We start from the raw sequence: 13181 nt of genomic DNA, 5'->3' as shown, positions 1-13181 counted from the left end.
TGTTGTTTCTGAATTTCAGATGAGAGTAAGACATTTTCATTCATGTCTGCGAGTGCAGGGCATATGTAAATAATTTAGAAGATAAAAGTTATGACCTGATAATGTCAGTTTGAAGTATGGAATGTACATACCTGTAAAAGAGTTTCAGATATTGTTGTGAGTGAGGGAAGAGGTCACATAGCTACTCTGTAATCAGTGAACTGTCACTGATAAGCCAATCGAGGACCATAAGAACTAAGCAACTGCAGGCTTTTCTTCTCCCCACTGATATTTATTATTATTAATATAATGTACAGTCTGTCAAGATGTTTAGTGCACTAGGTATTTATTTGATTTGGTGTTGATGGAACAAATAAATGGGTGTTATGTAAGAAGGTAGGCATTTCTCCTGGTGGTTGACATTTTGTTCAGGATATTAAATATAAAAGGACATGGTTAATTTAATATCTTACACATTAGCCATTTAAATAAAAAATGTATTACAGAAACAGGTTTTGTTTCCATCTTCAGGCAAAACAAGGACATGTCTGAGGAGTGCATTGGCAAGAGACAGTCCCAATCACATGATAACCGTCAAATTTGGGTACCCCGATGATGCCCTTTCTCAATGTACAATCTTAACAGGTTTCCTGAAGTTTTTGGCCCTAAAGATACTTGAGGACATTAAGTTTTGGTCCTTCAGAGAATTTCAGTTGTCTCAAGGCTTACTTCCTTACTATGTTTGAAGTACTAGAAGCTGTGTTCATCTCGTGGAAGTTGGTAATGCAGGATGCAGAGGAAGGGGGCAGGAAATAGGAGAGGAACAATAAGTTTGCAACCCATCCGGGGGGGCATTAAGCTACGTCAGTTACTCATATGTGTTCAAATGTGGGAGAAAACGAATGTGGATGATAAGCCTGCCGATAACTGTAAGATGTTTGCAGGAAGTAAACAGAAATACGAGTAATAGCCACAGTAGGTGTTTGTATGCAGTTATTTATTTAATCATGTTGTAACAGGTGAGGCTTCTTTATCAAACATCATTCCAATTAAGAAAGTCAAGAGCATTGTTTGTCCAAGAAATCTCTTTGGCTTCACTTTGAAACAACACAGAAACAGATGATGTATTATGGAGATCTTATGACAAGAATTGACTAAATTAGCTGCAGTTAAGTTGGAATTCATCCACTGTCTAAAGTACATTTAATATGCAGTACATTCTCATGGGACATGTGGTAGCATAGTTGGTTGAGGCACTATGTTACAAGCTTGGAAGGTCGCTGGTTCGAGTCCCGATGAGGTCATTGAATTTTTCAGTTTATCTAATCCTTACAGCAGCAATATGGCCCTGGGGTTGAGAGAGTGACGGGTGCATAAGGCTCACAGCCTTACTGCCGTCTGTGAACCTACCGTATTGTCTTAGAAGATGTGGGAGCCTCGACCTCTCACATGCTCTGGGCCTTCGCGTTACAGGGACAGCTTTACGCATTTTTACTACATTTTTCAGCATACCGACATGTTCTTTTACTTTAGATTTTAATGTCGACAGTTGGGTAAATCGTGAGCATTTGATTACCAAACTTGTATGCTACCAGTAGATTTCTGATGTGGTTTAGTATGCACATGATTCTGAGTTCGTCCCTAGCTGCTATCAGTGTGTTGACAATGACAGTGAATAGCAAACCTGTCAATATAACAACAACCAGTCGCCTGAAGATAGCAAATGAACCATCTTCTGAAATGTCATGTGTATTTTGCATGAGTTGTATCTCAGAGAACAGTGTCTAACATAAGTGCAAGGTAATGTTGCACACCTTTAGGAAATTATTAAGTAACTAAATTATCGACTAACATAACAGATACAGATGTGGTAGTCTGTTTTGATTCAGCTTAGTTAAGAAAGTAAATTTGATGAAATTAACAGCAGAACACAATGTTACTTCCTATTAGCTACTGTAGACTAGACACGGGCAACATTTTATAGGAGTTTTAACTGGCTAAATTCCAGAGCTGTGCTCTGTGGGTGCCAGTCATTGTTCATATTGCATTAAGTGATCCTGACTCTGCATTTGACATTGCCTTGGATGTGCACGTATATATATCCTCACAGAAGTCACTTTTAACCACTAAACACAACAGAATTAAAATATATCACATGGTGGCCACTGCTGATATGCCGGACAGAGAGGTTTTGAGCTGCAGGTATGGCACTAGTCATCAGGATATGTGATATCACTGATGATTAGGGAGATTGAGTTGAATGTGAGTTATTGGTTTGTATTAACTGATGATCTGGCGGGACCCCCTGTATCAGTGATGCGAATGCAGGTCACCAATCTTGTTCAGGTCCTGGAGACTAGCTTGTACCCTGCAGAATTCAGAGAGGAATGCTTTGAATGAAGTATCCAGTGTGTCTCTAAGAAATGTACACTTTCTTCAAACTTTCATAAAACATATAAAATTACAAACAATGAAATGACATTTAACAGTGATGCATAATAATACTGCCACACACATTGGTCTTCTATTCAGTGTCATACAATCAGCAACACAGCATTCATTTGTTAATGAAAGTGATGGACTTCATTTCACACTTGAGCAAAATAAATTGATTTATTCTTAGCTTCAAAACTGAGGATGTAAATGAATTGTAAAACATTGGAGAAATTATCTTTAAACTGGACTGTCAACATATTTAAACATCTGAAGGATGTAAGATAAATTTGAGGCAGATTAAAGATTGCACCAGGGACATCATGCAACATCAAACAAGTCAACTGATGGTGAAAGTGCATGGAAACTGCTAAAAATTTGAAACAATTTCCTAGAAAGTCTCTGGGACTCAAATCTGACACTAATGTCTGTAAAACCATTGTTCACTGCTTTCTGCACGGTACACTTCAGAAACCACATTTACTGAGACTGTTGCAGGACATGAATAAAGATGATACAGATTTGCAGCTTAAATGTCTTTAAATTGTTGCTATAAAATTGTGATGAAAGCGAATCCTTTCCAGATTTAATTGTGTGATCTGGTGATACCACTATCAGTTGGCATAAATTTGTACTGACCCAAAAAGATCACATGTGACACTAGAAAAATCAGTTGCCAGTAACCTGCAGGGAAAACGGTTGTGATCTCTTGTCAGGAGGAATAACTACCATTCTTCCCTGAAAATACTGTACTGCATATTGCAGAAGAGTACTATGCCATGTGTTGCTGTAATATACACCACTGAAGAGTGTCATTTCAGCAAGATGCAAATGCTACTACAGTGCCATTATAGTGAGATCTTAAATCAGTGATTTACCTGTATGCCAACAACATTGGAGGAGTAGAGGTGTGGAGATTGAAGGCTGGCCTGACTGTTTTTGTTGTCCTGTGTGAATGTCAGTTTTCTACCTCTCCCCAAGGTAAAAGGTAAAAAGGTAAAGTTTCCCTTTGCTTAACTAAATAAGCATTATGCCATGAAGGCATATGGGGAAGTGGATGTATAGATCCACATTTTCATGACTCTGGCACTAGTTTGAGGTAAGTGGTCAGCTTCACGGCCCGGCCCCTTTACACCCGGGGAAAGAACCCCTGGTATCCGTTGAATAGGAGGTTGGGTGGACCCCAGAGCCAGTCTGGACGATTTGGAGAAGAGAAAATTCTTGACCTTACTGGGACTCGAACTCCAACCCCTTGGTCGTCCAGCCTGTAGCTAGTCACTATACCGACTGCGCTGTCCCAGCACCTATCTCGCCCCAAGGACTACTAATATACATTTCTCCAAGAAAATATGTAATCCTCTCAAGATTATTTTTCCATGATCAAAAAAAAAATGTTTTAGGTGTCGCAAAGCACATCTAATGAAATAATTTTGCTGTGTTGTTTGTTTATTGGCAGGCATAATGAATTGGTTTTCATAATATTTTACATTTGTTTTGTTTTTGAGTTGTGTGTTTTTTGATGTTAGAACCGTTTACAAATTCCAAATTTTGTCCATGTTTGGCAGTTAAGATTACATATTTATGTCAGCATTAATCATACATTGCTAAATACATTTCTTATGACTGTTACAAATAACTCCAAATTTTATTTCTGTAATGCAGTGATGACACAAGAATTATCTTTAATTCATAGCACATTTGGGAAAGTAACCAATTCTGCTCTGGAACCATTGTAATCAGAGAATTATTTTGTGGAGCTTTACAGATGAGTTGGAACCCTAGAAAATCAGAATGCAGTGTCATTAACAGGTCGAAGTAATTAAATTTTTGTGACAAATTGGCAATGAATAATCCGTCGAGTGTAACAACGTTCTTAGGTCACTTATTTATTTCACTCGCCTTACATGTTTCGGTTCAAAAGAACCATCATCAGAGGCACGTTACAAACACATGAAACCACTGGCGTTGTATTGTACACAGTATGTAAGCTGCGTGATCTGCTAGAGATGTCGGAGTGTAAAAGCACAACACTTTCTAGTAACGTTGAATGCATGTACACCTCTTGCATTCCATCCAAAGAATGCTCTCAAATTGAGCCGTCAATGTTAAAATATTTAAAAGCTTAAGCTTGTGTGTTGTGTACACAACACACAACGCGTAAGACACATCCGACCAAAAGCATACACAACCTCAAGTTGACGATTCCCATCACCGGGACGAATCAACAAGAAGGAGCCAAATTTTATTTCAAATGTTTTAAGCTTTTAAATATTTTAACATTGACGGCTCAATTTGAGAGCATTCTTTGGATGGAATGCAAGAGGTGTACATGCATTCAACGTTACTAGAAAGTGTTGTGCTTTTACACTCCGACATCTGTAGCAGATCACGCAGCTTACATACTGTGTACAATACAACGCCAGTGGTTTCATGTGTTTGTAACGTGCCTCTGATGATGGTTTCTTTTGAACCGAAACATGTAAGGCGAGTGAAATAAATAAGTGACCTAAGAACGTTGTTACACTCGACGGATTATTCATTGACAATTTGTGATTGATAGTGTAACGGACCAAATATGAAACAATTCAAATTTTTGTGACTTTCTTTCTTTCTTTCCACACACTTAGACCCCACAAGTGGAAAACATCCACAGTGAACAAGTGTCAGAATCACAAGACAAATTTAATCATATTTACATGCTTCTAAAGACCAAAGACACATGCAATGAACTAATGACACAATTTAAAATAATGGAGATGCATAAATGAGAACTGGGAACGAGTGCTATAAGTTGTTTGGCAGGATTTGAGCTCCAAGATGCTAGAGAGGGAGGGGAGGGGAACAGCTTTCTTTGTACTACTAAAGATAAAAATGTAAATACAAATTGAATTACCTCCAGTGGCAAAGCTAATGCACATCTCAAGGCCATAGCTCATGTCCCACCCAGCCTACTGTACCAGTGTTGTTTTCTATTTTACAAGCAGTTACTTCCCTGTCCTTGAGGACAGCAAATTTATATACTGCTGCTTTGAGATTCAGCTTGTGAGCAATTTCATGTTTTTTTTTAAACACAAGCAGCTGAACTAACCATGTCTGTCACGTTATCTACCTTGCAGTTCCAACAGCATTGTGCCTAGAAGTGTGTCAGTCTTTGTACATCATTGTCAGTAATGCACAGATGTTGGTGATTCGCATTTTGAACGTGAGTTTTAAAGTATATGTCATAACAGTGAACTAACATCTGTGTGCTTTGTTGTTAAAGGAGTAAGAAAATAAATGTGTATATACTTTTTAAGTGTAGTCTGTAGGGTTTGCAATACTGAATTCTCATCTGTTGCATCCCTGTACTCATGTACAACTATTTATATGTATTTATGTAGCAAATTAGTAAAGGATTGTTAATACAGATTATATATTAGAACACTTTAGTGATTTTAGGCATAATATAGACAAGTTGGCTGTATTTATTCGTCCTTTGTATGCAACACACCAGTGATATTCAGTTGTGTAATTATTCATTAATTAGGCACAAAGTCACTATCATGCCCTTGACATCAAATTAATTGGTTTGTGACATGAAATGTTTCAGCTTCTGTACAGTCTTCTTCAGGTGGTTACCGCAATGAAAATACTGTTTTTTAAGTAATACACATTAGAAGCAGGGTTAGAAAGGAATGTCACACATTGGAACATGATACAAATGCTATTGCTGCATGTGGAGTTGTACAAGAAGAGTATTTTGAAATTTGATGAGAATTATTTTTAAAGAATAAAATGTATATCAAAATTTTATAAAATTTGAAAAGTGAATACCAAGTAGATATTCAGCATTATTTAGCATGTAGGCATATGCTGATAACTATTTATTTGTAGTTCTGAGCCTTTCCAAGCAATAATAGTGAAGAATTATTTGTTAAAAATGAGGAGAGTAGGCTAAGTATACACACATTTTCTAAATGTATTCATTGTTCTATTGCATGCCTGATAAATGTTGATGTTTGTTCATTGAAAATACAAATGTGCCACTACAAGGCTAATCACACTGCAGTTAGGATTTATTCTTCCTTGAATTTTATTAAACATTGATGGAACTGTAAAACAGTTCATATAAATATTGTAGGTCTCAATAACATCTGCATGCTATGCCTTCCACCAAGTTCTTGTATGTGACTCATTTTTGAGGAAATTGATGTATGTCTAATTTGAGTTTTATGTAAAGTACTGGGTGGATGTGAATTTAAATTTACCCAGCAACTTTCATGGTAGACCTCAAATCACTTGGATTGAAATCGATCAGTTCCAGAGATTAAATGTACAGACAGACGGATTTACAAGACCTCCACCTTTATGTACTTCATGCAAGGAACCCATAAAAATAAACTTCAATGCCTGTATGGAGCAGAGAAAGTAACTTTGTAGGTAGTTAAAGTGCTTAACTCAAGATCTTTAACATGCTTTTCAATGAACGTGTTAATGCAATAACCCCTTGTTGTGAAGCACAATAGATCTCTATAGCTCGCGGTGTGAGGGCTGAGAAGGTCCACCCATTATACATTCATTCATTCATTCATTCAACCCCTTGTTGTTAATATGGTTTTGATTTTAACAATTTAAATTAATTTAGACAGAAGTTTTATACAACTTGGTCGAGGTTCAGTAATCATTATGCAGCATATGGGCATCATCAGATCTGATGTAAACATCTACAGTGCCTGTGCCCACCACCCGGCCTCACAGTGACAACATGGCTTTCGCTGGGAGGACATCTGTGTCAAATAGCATATGGAATAACTTTTCCTATCTTTCTTGCATGTAAGTATTATTTTGCCTCAGAACATAAATGTAATGATGCTTTTGCAAAGAAAGTCAGAGAAGTAATGACAGAAAATTATGTCCTTGATAAACCAGAGTGCAGTGAAAGTATGGACTTATTTGAAGGCATTTGCATATTAATGAAAGTTTTCTCAGAACTATCAAAAGACATAAAACAGACATTGGGGGCTAGTGCCGGATTAACATGACTGATAGGTATATGAGACCAAGAAAGCAATTTCTTTGTGGATCAAGGATATGGCACAAACGACTTGTGTTTATAATTATGGTAGGTATAAATAAAAGTTCATTGTAGAATATATGCATATACTATACTAGATTATTTTGAACGTTGAACTTTCTTATACATTTCTGAGGCCAGTTCCCTTTATCTTGCATAAGATCAAGCATTTGCACAGCACAGTTTGGATGCCCTTGGTATAATTCAAGAGTGTAACACCATGTTCAACAAGGGGCTACTGTATTCAAGTTGTAGGACTTGCTACAGTCAGAAAGAGTATCTGTTGTTAACTAACTTGGGAGACTTGGCACTTGGATCCAGTGAACTCAGGTGGACAGTAGCAGACAGCCTTATTACCAAGTGTTATACACCGACCTCCATTCTCACACATCTCCTCCTGGCATTTGGCTCGCTCACAGAACTCACCTGACAGTACAAGATATTGCATTAATAAATATTAATTACCTTATACATATTGTTCTAAAATTTGATGACACTGATATCATCATCATCATCATCAGCTGTACACTGTCAAGGTGTTTTATCTCAGGAGAGAACAGAGTCAGTCTCTGGAACAACCAACATTTCTATATATAGGTGTTTAAATGTATTTTAAGATGACATAAAATGGTAAGAAGCTGCAAAAGTGTGAATTCAGGATCTGACAAACATGTCATGACAAAGCACCTGCCAACTCAGCACTTCTCATGCAGGAGCTTCTAGCAATATACAATATTTTATAAGTCAGGCACCCTTCATGGTTACAAAATATGGCTCTAACTTCTTTTTCTTTTTCCCTGAACTTATCAGTGTCATGACTAGGTAAAAACATTTATGATATAGAAACAGTTGGAACAGGATGCAGTGGAGAATCCAATGCAGGTGTCCCTCAATTTGCAAAGATAATTCGTTCCATAGAAATTGTAAGGTGAAAATTCATAAATCAAAAGTGAAACTTCCATGTAGTTTCAGAACTTACTGTAGCAAAAATGAAGTTTGTTAAGTGAGAAATAGGTACCAGTTACATGCTTTGTTGCAGTAAAAACAAAACAAAGGTTACCTTTAGTCTGTTCTTCCTGCATTGACTGAAACTATTCAATAAGTGTGCACATGCTGAAGGAGCTTTTTCTGAAAGGGGTATCTTTAAGTACAGAATCTTTCTGGTCTTTTATACAAGAATACATTAACTTCTAACTAACACATTGAGAGTCCCTCACGTCCTCCTTCAGAAAGAGAGAGATCTAGAAACTTTTGGGTCAGATGTTCTGTTTCAGTGGAAAATTATCTCCTGGCCTTTGGAATGAACTTGGAGCAACGTCATGCTGGCTGCATGGCCAGTTTTGTTTTTATGGTTTACAGGTATAAGAAGAGCTCCACAGATATACTCCCCCACTTACTACAGGCTGTTTAATAAAGATTGGGAGCAGGTGTAAATGTATACAGGAGGAGATTGTGTTAAATGAGTGCTGGATTTAAGTTGTCCTGCTGAAGCCCTGGTTATAAGAAAGAAACCTCTGTACCACATTTGCATTAATATGTATATATTAGGAACACTGGGGTTCCTATGGAGAACTGAGATTAAAATTTAGTAAATTGGTTGACACAACAACACTGCAGATAAACCAATTAAAAATGAAAACTTATATTAAAATATATTGGCATGTATTTCTCTTAAAAAATTCAGTAAATTTCAGAAGGACATACTAAACCTTCCTACCTATACAGGTAGTGATATAAAGCTTAAAATTTGCATTGGTGCCCAAAAAAATGGTTATATAAATTATGTAAAGAAAGTCAATTTGTGAATATTTGTATCTACAAAGAGGCAGGTCAGAATTACACAAAGGTAAATATTTCACAGATAAAATTGGTAACTTTTACTTAGAGACACATTTTGATCAAAATGTTGGTCTTTCTATCATTTTTCTGTTACATGTTTTATAATGCAGACCTAAAATTGAATTGAATTGAATTTATTTACATTCTATAAATCCTAAGCAGGTTAGTACCTTTGGATACAGAACAAGTCAAAAGGTTACATACATAAGTACAGGCAATTTTAGCTTAAAAATTAATATAACTTAATTTTACATCATTCTCTATTTACATTGAAGTATTCATCTAAAGAGTAGAAGGAATGAGCATGTAGATAATTCTTTAACTCTGATTTAAACTTTTTAGTATCATTGCCCAAGTTTTTAATACTTTGTGGCAGATTGTTGAACACTTTTATGCCAGTAAAGTAGACTCCTTTTTGATATACTGATAAAGTTGATGAGGGTAGGTGGAAGTTATATTTTTGTCTAGTATTCATGTTATAGACATCAGAATTTAATTTGAATTTATCTTTGTTGTAAACAACAAATAAGAGAAGCGATAATATGTATTGCGATTGAAGAGGTAGAATTTTTAATTTCTTAAATAATTCTCTACATGAATCTCTACTTCTACATCCTGTAATGATTCTAATTATATTCTTTTGTATTTTAAAAATTATTACACTATGTGAAGAGTTCCCCCAAAATATTAATCCATAGTTCATAATAGAATGAAAGTAGGCATGGTAAACCATCTTCAATGTTTCCTGTGACATAAAAGGCTTAATTGATCTCATCGCATAGCAAGCTGCATTTAATTTAGGTATAATTTGTTCAATATGTATTTTCCAAGACAGTGTACTGTCTACATGTATTCCAAGGAATTTTGTATCAAGTACTTTACAGATTAATTTGTTGGCATAACTGATGTCCAGATCAATTTGGTGGTTGTTTTTAGTTGTGAATGATATGTAATGGGTTTTATCAAAATTTAATGAGAGTAAATTGGCTTCGAACCATCTGTTTAAGGCTTCAAATACAATATTTATGTCATTTTTAAAGTTTTCAAATTTAGAGTTCTTAAATATTATACTAGTGTCATCTGCATATAGAATTGGTTTAGATTTATTGTTGATGGTTTTAGATAGATCATTTATGTAGAGAAGAAAAAGTAAGGGACCTAAAATTGATCCTTGTGGAACACCGTGCTTTATAATTCCCCAGTTTGAAAATGCATTATGACTGGAGTTTTTATTATTTATTTCAACTCTTTGATACCTGTTTTTGAGGTATGATTTGATCCATTCATTAGCTTTGCCAGTTATTCCATAGAAATTTAATTTCGATAGTAAGATATCATGATTAACACAATCGAAAGCTTTTGCTAGATCACAGAAAATCCCTCCCACAATTAATCTGTCATTGAGAGCACTTAAAATATCGTTAGTTAGTTCATAGGTTGCTTTTTCTGTTGTTAGGTCTTTCCTAAATCCAAATTGCTCTTTGACTAATATGTTGTTAGAATTTAAGTGTTCAAGTAGTCTATTATACATAACTTTTTCAAAGACTTTTGAGAATGAAGTCAATATGGATATTGGTCTGTAATTAGAGATGCATTTTCTCTCTCCTTTTTTAAAAAGTGGTTTCAATACAGCGTATTTTAAGCGTTGAGGAAAAGTACTCAAGAATACTCAAGAGATATCAAATTTACATCATACTCTTACCAGTATGTACAGTACCTATAGATGTTTAAGCAGTGTATAGATGTTGTGTTAAAAGTTCTGAATGCATTTCAAATCTCCATTCCTTGTAATTACATGATTAAACTTAATTTCTTAATTTGAGTGTTGTACCTTTAAAGTTTTAGCTTCTACATATGTACATGATATTGACAATTAAAGCGATTGTATCCCAGGAGGAGAATAGCCACTTCTGCTCGTTTCATAAATTGCTTGTATTCCCCTAAATTCATAAAATGTGTAAGTCTACAAGAATATTATTAAGAGAAATATCTAGGCCATGCCATAGCTCAAGCAGTTAGTCGCTGGCTTCCCACTGTGGCTGCCCGGGTTCGATCCCGAGGTCTGGTCAAATGGGATTTGTCGTGGACAAAGTGGCACGGGCAGGTTTTCTCCATGTACTTCGGTTTCCCCTGGCAATCTTCATTCCACCAATTGCTCCACAATCACCCTCACCTATCATCTGGGGCTGGTACAATAGGCCAGAAGAGGCTGCAGTACAAGGGACTTAGTCCCACCCCACTAGCAATAAGAAAAAATCTACATGTATAAATCACCCTCCAGCAATCAGAATAGAGTTACCCATGAGCTCTCATGCCACCCCTTTACATCTGCTTTCTTACCTTCCCTGTCTGGTGGACAGATGCAAAGAATGGGCCTGCTGGGGTGAGGCCCATTGAGACAGGTCCCTCCACCCTGGCATGGGTTGGGCCAACAAGGTGCCCCCTTCCGGTGATGCCTCAAGGGATGGCGATACTCAGGGTCTGCCAGCACCAGCCGGGGCATGTTACCATTCTCTGCTGTCATGTAAATGTCATATAACTGTGGTCAGTTGACTGTACCAGATGCATACCCTTTTGTTTTCTCTGATTAGTAAGGTTTCATTTCTCCCCTTTCTCTGTGTGTACTAGTAAGACGTTTGTAGGGGAACTTATTTAGTTGCGCATCCAGTAGAAGATTTGTCTCATCTATTATCTGGAATCCATTCAAAGTTGGAAATGCTTTACCACAAATGGGTGCATCTATGACAGGCATGTCCATCTTCAAACAGGTTGTGATCGACTTTTTAGTGTCAAAACTGCCAGTGATCTACCACCCCCTCCTATCATCATACCTCGCTTTACGCAAACTATTGGTAAAAATAAGAGTTCACGTGATAAGGATAGAGTAGGGACTTCCCCACAGTTCACTTAACACAAGTGTAAAGCAATTTTCACGTAAGCTACATTCATTCATCAGTAATCTATCAAGACGACAGGTCCGCAGTCTCTTCCAAAACAGTTCCTCCACTTGATGCGATCTAGAGCTTTCTCCTTCAAATGAAAATATCCTCTTCTGTCCCCAAGGTCATCCAGCATCTTCTTACGTCTTCTTCCTCGTCTTCTGGTCACTTCTATCCGCCCATCTATCTTTCCTTCAATAACTTCTTTTAGAAGGCAGTTACCGCGTAAGATATGACCAATCCAATTAGCCTTCCGTTTTCTTACTTTGTGTAGGATATTCCTCTGCTCACTGACTCTAAATAACACTTCTTCATTTCTCACATAATCGGTCCAACTGATCTTCTCCATCCTTCTCCAACACCACATTTCGAAGCTTTCCAGGTGTTTCTGATCTACTGCCCTAAGTGTCCAAGTTTCAGCCCCATACAAAGCAATGCTCCAAATGTAGCATTTCACTAGTTTCTTTCTCAAATTTAAATCTCATTTGCTGGTAAAAAGATTTTTCTTCTTCTTGCTAAATGCAGCTTTTGCCATGGCAATCCTGGATTTAATTTCACTAGTACACCTTCCATCATCTGTTAACAAGCTACCCAAATATTTAAAACATTTCACATTCTCCAGTTGTTTTTGGTTTATCTTTATTGTGACTGGGGTTGGTTGTCTCGAAATTTTCATTACTTTTGTTTTCTCCACATTCATTTCCATGCCATAGCACCTTCCAATTTCAATTAGTCTATCAATCATGCCCTGTAGCACAGTTTCTTCCTTAGCCATTAACACAAGGTCATCTGCATATTTCACAGTTTGAATAATTTGCCCTCCTAATTTGAAGTTTCCAAGCCCATCCAGAGCTTCTTTGGTAAGGCATTCGCTGTACAAGTTGAACAGAATTGGTGATAAACAGCATCCTTGTCGAACTCCTCTTCCAATCTTCACA

General features: G+C 36.7%; 1 protein-coding gene across 4 annotated transcripts in view; it reads right to left on the bottom strand.

Annotated features, from left to right (window-relative positions):
- Nucleotides 1-958: 958 nt before the first annotated feature.
- Nucleotides 959-13181, bottom strand: part of LOC111874297 (protein crumbs) — an 87586-nt gene continuing 75363 nt past the window's right edge. For 2 of the 4 annotated variants that reach the window (XM_023869677.2, XM_023869680.2), the window contains exons 12-14: nucleotides 11645-11821; nucleotides 7761-7891; nucleotides 3638-4190 (exon numbers count right to left, since the gene is read on the bottom strand). In XM_023869677.2, coding sequence (XP_023725445.1) covers nucleotides 4149-4190; nucleotides 7761-7891; nucleotides 11645-11821 — 350 coding nt within the window. In that variant the 3' untranslated portion in view covers nucleotides 3638-4148. Of the gene's footprint in view, nucleotides 2348-3637; nucleotides 4191-7760; nucleotides 7892-11644; nucleotides 11822-13181 lie in introns of those variants that run through there. The other 2 variants (XM_023869679.2, XM_023869678.2) reach the window with 2 other exon arrangements.

The sequence above is a fragment of the Cryptotermes secundus genome, unplaced genomic scaffold (assembly GCF_002891405.2).
Source record: "Cryptotermes secundus unplaced genomic scaffold, Csec_1.0 scaffold2042, whole genome shotgun sequence".
In the NCBI taxonomy this organism is placed as follows: domain Eukaryota; kingdom Metazoa; phylum Arthropoda; class Insecta; order Blattodea; family Kalotermitidae; genus Cryptotermes; species Cryptotermes secundus.
Note: the sequence above shows the minus strand (reverse complement) of the source record. Positions and strands in the feature narration are given on the sequence as shown.